The 6,854-nt window shown below is 52.2% G+C and overlaps 1 protein-coding gene across 3 annotated transcripts in view; it reads right to left on the bottom strand.

The window, feature by feature from the left end:
- Positions 1-6,854, bottom strand: part of VDR (vitamin D (1,25- dihydroxyvitamin D3) receptor) — a 69,202-nt gene continuing 62,348 nt past the window's right edge. For all 3 annotated transcript variants that reach the window (XM_011987667.1, XM_011987668.1, XM_011987666.1), the window contains 3 exons: positions 4,025-4,176; positions 3,708-3,824; positions 1-2,368 (listed from right to left, as the gene is read on the bottom strand). In XM_011987667.1, the coding sequence (XP_011843057.1) occupies positions 2,109-2,368; positions 3,708-3,824; positions 4,025-4,176 (529 nt within the window). In that variant the 3' untranslated portion in view covers positions 1-2,108. The remainder of the gene's footprint in view (positions 2,369-3,707; positions 3,825-4,024; positions 4,177-6,854) is intronic.

Genomic DNA, 6,854 nt, shown 5'->3' with positions numbered 1-6,854 from the left:
TTTTGTATTTTTAATAGAGACAGGGTTTCTCCATGTTGGTCAGGCTGCTCTCGAACTCGAGACCCCAGGTGATCCTCCCGCCTCGGCCTCCCAAAGTGCTGGGATTACAGGGGTGAGCCACTGTGCCCGGTCTGTCCTGGCCCGCTTCTAACTAGTTATATACGCTTGGGTGAGTCACGCCCTCCTCTGTCAGTTTTCCTTAATGAGGGGATTGACTCATTTAGCAACTTTCAAGTGTTTTCTCCTACTGAAGAGCAAGCTGGACCAATACGTTCCGCAGCTAAAATCAAACAAGAGTCTCTCCCTAGACCCTTGTAGAAAACAACAGCAACAATAATTAATGTACAGAAGTTTCACAATGTAAGTTCTCCCCCCATAAATATCTCCAAATCAGTGGTACCTGCTCCCCTGTATATTAGAATATAATACAAATGGAGTCTGAGTCTGAAAACAACTCATATCTAATACATTTACAGATTAAGAGATACACATGCTATTCTGCAGTAAGGAACGCGGCTTTCAGATGTTTTTCCACCTGAAGAATTCTGAGAGACATGGGGCCAGGTGGACACCGAGGCTCTTGCAGTGTGAAGTCTGACTCCTCCCTGGGTTTTCAGGGAACAACGGATACAGGTGGAAGGACACAGCTTCCGGGAGCTGGGCGGTCACGTTCCCACTGACTTTAACATTTCTGGAGACACAGCAAATGCGGTCGCATTCCCCAAACTCAACCACTGATCTGAAGCAGCCTCCGTGATCCACCTCGAAGAACGCCTTTCCGTACTGGTCCCGCACACCTACAGCTCACTCTCACAAGGACCCCACCCTGGAGTAAACGGACAGACGGTTCCCACCGGCGGGGCTGGGCCGGCTGCAGAGGAGAGCATGCACTCAAAGTATCACTCCGCCCCTGCCTCACAGGCTCCTTTTGACTTTTGGGTGGTGGAGTGCGAATAGAAGGGACGTTACTCTACATCATGGAACCCCCAAACGCTCTCTCTGACTAGCCACCCGAGGCTGCCCCGCTCTCCCTTCCCACACTCTGGGGTGCGGGAGCGCTAGCTCTTAGCCCCGTGGGTGAACAGCGACCTTGGAACCACACCGAGGCGGCAGGGAGATCATGACGCAGCCGCTGGGGTCTGAAAGTTCTTCTCCTCCATCCCACCCTGCCAGGTGGAGAAGACGCGGCTCACTGCTGCTTCAGACTGGAAGTGGGGAGGGGATGGGGGGAGCAGGCTCTGGGTTACCCTCGGTGATCCGAGGAGGACAGGGAGGGCTGGCTCTCCTGGGCAGGAGGTAAGACACTGGCAGGGGGAGGACGAGGACGGCAGGTGCTATTCTGCAAATTGGGGACAATTCAGTCCTGCTACATGGATCCGTGAAAGGAGGGCTTCCACCTCAACCAACCCCTTAGATCCAGGGTGAGAAACTGTGGGCTTGGTGACAGGGATAGCTATGGCCACCATCCACTATTCTTCTGTGAGGCTGTTTTTGTCTGTTTTCCTCCTTGGGTCTCTCAGCAGGTGGGTTCGTGCCTGGTGCTCCAGTGATGGGAAGAAAACCCACCTCACCACAGCTACTGCCCGTGAGAATATAACCAGGGCAATGGGATGTCGGTGGGCACTGAAGCGGGTGGGTTGGGAGCTGTGGGCCGATTATCATGAGTAAGCAGGAGAGGGAGACCCCACTAGGCTCGGGACATGGGGGGCCTGCAGTAGGGGGAGGTGCAGGTGTCTCTGTCCCTGAGGAATGGATGCATTTCCCCTGCCTGTTCCCTCAACACCAGTCAGCAGCCACTTATGCAGTAGTGGGGGCGTCTCTGGGCAAGGCCCTGCCTCCAGCCTCTGCCCTCTGCCCCCACTTGAGTTTCTTTGTCAAACAAACAGCAACTCCTCATGGCTGAGGTCTCAAGGGACCAGGGAAAGGCCTGCAGGAGAGGGGTTAGGTTGAATAGGAGAGAGAATGGGCTGGGTGGACAGGGGAGGTGGCAGAGGAGAGGCTGAACCCCAGACAGGGTGAGGAGGGCTGCTGAGTAGCTGCCAGCCCCGGGCCCGGCACGTGGCCCTGGAGGAGCAGCCCCACCCAGGCACCGCCTTGGGCTGTCCTAGTCAGGAGATCTCATTGCCAAACACTTCGAGCACGAGGGGCGTGAGCTTCATGCTGCATTCAGGCTGGAAGGAGAGGCAGCGGTACTGCTTGGAGTGCTCCTCATTGAGGCTGCGCAAGTCGGCCAGCTTCTGGATCATCTTGGCATAGAGCAGGTGGCTGCCCGGGGGCGGGTGGCGGCAACGGATGTAGGTCTGCAAAGTGTTGGACAGGCGGTCCTGGATGGCCTCGATCAGCGCGGCGTCCTGCACCCCCGGACGATCTGTGGACAGGGTGGTAGAGGAGAAGGCACAGGAGCTCTGAGCTGGGCCCCTCACTGCTCAATCCCCCCACTTCCCACCCACACAGACACTCAATGGCAGCACCCCCTAGGCCACCCCTCTATGACTGCTGACTGGTGATACCACTGCATGGCCCCAAAGCCCTCCAGTGACTTCTCCTTGTATTTAGGATCCAGTCCCAGGTCCTTCCATGGGCCCACCTGGGCCTGTCTCTGCCTGGCCTTGCTCTCTGTCCATGCTCCGTCCATCCCTCAGCGTTCCGATGCGCCGTGCTCTCTGGTCACCAGCCTTCACATCTGTGTTCCCACTGCTTGGAACTCTGTTCTGCTATCTTTGCCAGACTCTTACTGATCCTTCGGGTAACAGCTTAAAAGGTCTTCCTCCGAAAGACTCCTGGCAACACTCTACCTCCGTGACCCAGACCATGTCAGCTTCCCTCCTTCGACCATTCTCTAGTGTCACTTACTTTATTTTTAAAACTCTTGCCATGTTAGGAATTAGTTGTTAAATAGCATTTGTTTAATGTTTCCATCTAAGCTTCATGGGAGAGGAGCCTGTGTCCTGTTTGCTGTTGAACCCCAGTACCTAGCATAGTGCCTGGCACCCAATAGGTGCTCAGTAAATTGTTGCTAAGTGGATGAATGAATGAGTGAAGGCTGGCTGGGCAGGTGTAGGGGAGCCCACCTCCATTCCTTGAGCCTCCAGTCCAGGAAAGCATCCCTGGGCAGAGGCCACTAGCTTGTCCCCTGAACACAGCACTGGCTGAGGCAGGGCCATCCCTCTTTGGACCTCATCACCAACGTCATGTCCCCAAGGTTACAATAACTTCCTCTTCTGCCTTTTTCCCCTCTTCTCACCTCTAACCAGCAGAAGAGGTCAAGGGTCACAGCACACTGCCTCCAAAATCAATCAGGTAAACTGTATAGGCAGAACTATCTCTCAGGCTCCAGGGTTTTGTACCCTGCCCACGAGAAACTTCAAATAACAGGAATGTTGAGCCCAGTTCACACAAGAGCGGAGCCTGAGTATTGGGAACGCGCAGGCCCGTCTGTGGCTCGAGGAACCCTGCTTATCTAGTTTCTCAGAATCCCCCCTACGAATCACCTGCAAACTCTGTAAGGCAGAGCCAAGGGCGGTGAGGGGCACCTCAGCATCCACACACCACTGGGGCTCTGCAGATCAGCAAAGTAGGCATTTCCTTCTCTGCCTCTCCTTTTGCTACATCTCCCTTCAGGTTGCCCAGCTGGCCCTCAGCAGGTCTTCGTCCTTCACGCTCCCTGCTCCCCAGGTCCCCAAGCTCCTCCCAGCCTGGCCCCATACCTGGGGAGACGATGCAGATGGCCATGAGCAGAACATGCTCCTCCTCATGCAAGTTCAGCTTCTTCAGTCCCACCTGGAACTTGATGAGGGGCTCAATCAGCTCCAGGTTGTGTCCAGCTGTGAGAGACAATGTCCAGGTACTGTGGGCAGAGCTGAGGAGCCGCCCACCCACCTCCAACCCCATGGGTCGGACCCTCACCCTTCTCTCCCTGTTGGTGCGTAACTCCCTCCCATGTGTCTGATTGGAGCCCAAACCCCAGGAGGGGTAGACACAGACTCTGGGCGCTGGAAAAGGTGGAGGTGGAGTCCAGGCATACCTTTGGTCACGTCACTGATGCGGTACTTGTAGTCCTGGTTGCCACAGGTCCAGGACATGTCGTCCATGGTGAAGGATTCATTGGAGCGTAACATGATGACCTCAATGGCACTTGACTTCAGCAGCACGATCTGGTCCTCAGAGGTGAGGTCTCTGCAGGGGAGGGAGGGAAGGAGGTCAGGTTACCAGTCAAGGCCTTCCAGACACACAAATCAGTTTAGTGTTTTGACAGGTATACACCTGCTGGGCGCCAACATGTGCCCTGGGTCTTTCATCGAGGAGCTTGCAGCCTGGCTGGAAGGGACAAGAGTGTTCCTTGAAAGAGAACAGTTCAACACTGTGATCATGTGCCAAGGCCGGAAGTGAAGTAGCTCAGTTACTAAGACAAGGAAAACCCAGAGGCCAAGCAGCCAGAGCTGTGAGGCACAGGAAGAAGGAGCCCAGGGAAGCTCCCAGCATTGAGGCATGAATATGGCGGTCTGCAAAAGGTAGGACCACAGTATCTTCAAAAGCACCCAAGTTTTCTCCTCCTCTCCCTCCTCCTGTCCTCCAGTCCTTCTCAGTAGTAAATTCAGCCAGCTTTGTCTCCAGGATGTCTCTCAAGCTGCTGATCTTATTTCCACTCCTACCAGGAGTGCTCTGGTTCAGAGCTCCAGCGTGTTTTCCAATAGCCTCTTATGGGAATCTCCGACTTGTGTCTCTCCAGTCTGTCATTCATCTTTCTTACCACTGCTGCAGGTCAATGTCCTCTTGTGCTCAGAAATCCTCACTGACTCTCAACACCCTAGGTTCAGGCCCATACTCCCTAACTTGGCTCCAACCTCTCATTCCAACTCCCTTTCCCATGGTAAACTCCACCAACCTTCCATTCTAGCGGCATCATGCCACTCCACATTCAGATGCTGTGTGTTCTCACTGTGCCTTTTTTGTTTTTCTTGAGACAGGATCTCACTCTGTTGCTGAGGTTAGAGTACGGTGTTTGATAATAGCATGTTATAGCCTCAGACTCCTGGGCTCAAGTGAGTCTCCCATCTCAGCCTTCCAAATAGCTAAGACTACAAGCATGCACCACCACGCTCAGCTAATTTTCTTTTATTATTATTTTTAGAGACAGTATCCTGTTCTGTCACACAAGCTGGAGTGCAACAGAATAATTATGGCTCACTGCAGCCTCAAACTCCTGGGCTCGAGCAATCCTCCTGCCTCAGCCTCTTGAGTAGCTGGGACTACAGGTGCATACCACCACACCTAGCTAATTTTTAATTTTTTTTTTGTAGAGATGGTGTCTCACTATGTGGCCCAGGCTGGTCTCAAACTCCTGGCCTCATGTGATCCTCTCATCGTGACCTCCCAAAGCACTGGGGTTACAGGTGTGAGCCACTGTACCCAGCCATCACCACGCCTTTGAGCATACTACAGCTCCAGCCAGGAATACCTTTCTAATGCTCCATTTTGTTTTTCTGGTCCTGAATCCGCTGTGTTTTCCCTTGGAGCCCCGCACCCTCTGACTCTTCAGCACAGTTAGGGCCATGTCATTGTGATGCATTGAACACTGCTGGTGCTCTTATTTTGCCCTTCTCCTCCAGTTCTGCTCTTTACATGCTTGTTTTCTACTTTTTTTTTTTTTTTTTTTTTTAAGACAGAGTCTTGCTCTGTTGCCCAGGCCGGAGTGCAGTGGTGCAGTCTTGGCTCACTGCACCCTCCACCTCGCAGGTTCAAGCAATTGTCCTACCTCAGCCTCCTGAGTAGCTGGGATTACAGGCACCCACCACCACGCCTAGCCAATTTTTGTATTTTTAGTAGAGACAGGGTTTCGCCATGTTAGTCAGGCTGGTCTCAAACTCCTGACCTCAGATGATCTGCCCACCTCAGTCTCCCAAAGTGCTGGGATTATGGCGTGAGCCACTGCACCCAGCCACTTGTTTTCTACTCTTATTTGTAAGTTACTTGGGGGCCAGCACCTCCTCTTAATCACCTTACTGCTGCCCACACAATGATCATTGAGCCCTCAGCACAACAAGAGGATTAATAGAGATGTGTTGATGAGTTGAGAGGCCAATGACTAGTTCCACTATTCTGAGTCATGATTGGGCTTGTCTGAACAACGGCGAGGAAAAGGCAGGGCTCACAAATCAACTTGCTTCTGGCTTTTACTCTCTTTCTCTTCCTGACTGTCTACTTCCTTCTGGATATCCTGTAGATAGGCTGTCATCCCCTCGATGGCTGCATGTTTGTATATAAAGTCAGGAAGCCGATATTGACTGATGAGAGTGTTGTATCAATGGGTGATAGATGGTGGGGAATGAGAAGGCTTGCATGATCAGGATGGCCAGCAAAGGATCTATATTGAAAAAAATCACAAAGTGCTGGAGTTGGAGGGCCCCTCTTAGGAGCTCTTAGAGGTGGCTCCTACATAACCACTGTAGGACTCTCCTAGGGTCAGGGAGCTCAGGGCCTCTGGACACAGCCATGGAGTTGTTAGCGCCGAGATTAATGGCCTCTTCTATTGAGCTACAACCCATGTGATGGTACACTCATTTGTGGTTTACAGTTTTGTACTCAAGAAACCCAGAACCAGACTTCTTCACTAGCCATGGGACTTCCTTCGAACCATAGCTAATGGAGTTTTTTAAAAAGGAAAACTACTGTGTCCTCCTTCAGATAGTCTAATGACACAATGTCTAAACATCTCACCATCCTTGTCACTTTTCTCTAGATACTCAATCCACATTTAAAAAACAAAAATGAACACCATCCCCATTTTTGATTTGACTCATTATACAAGTAAAACATACTCATGATCAAATCTTTGGAAAATACATAAAAATGTA

The sequence above is a fragment of the Mandrillus leucophaeus genome, unplaced genomic scaffold (genome assembly GCF_000951045.1).
Source record: "Mandrillus leucophaeus isolate KB7577 unplaced genomic scaffold, Mleu.le_1.0 Scaffold313, whole genome shotgun sequence".
Classification (NCBI taxonomy): domain Eukaryota; kingdom Metazoa; phylum Chordata; class Mammalia; order Primates; family Cercopithecidae; genus Mandrillus; species Mandrillus leucophaeus.
Note: the sequence above shows the minus strand (reverse complement) of the source record. Positions and strands in the feature narration are given on the sequence as shown.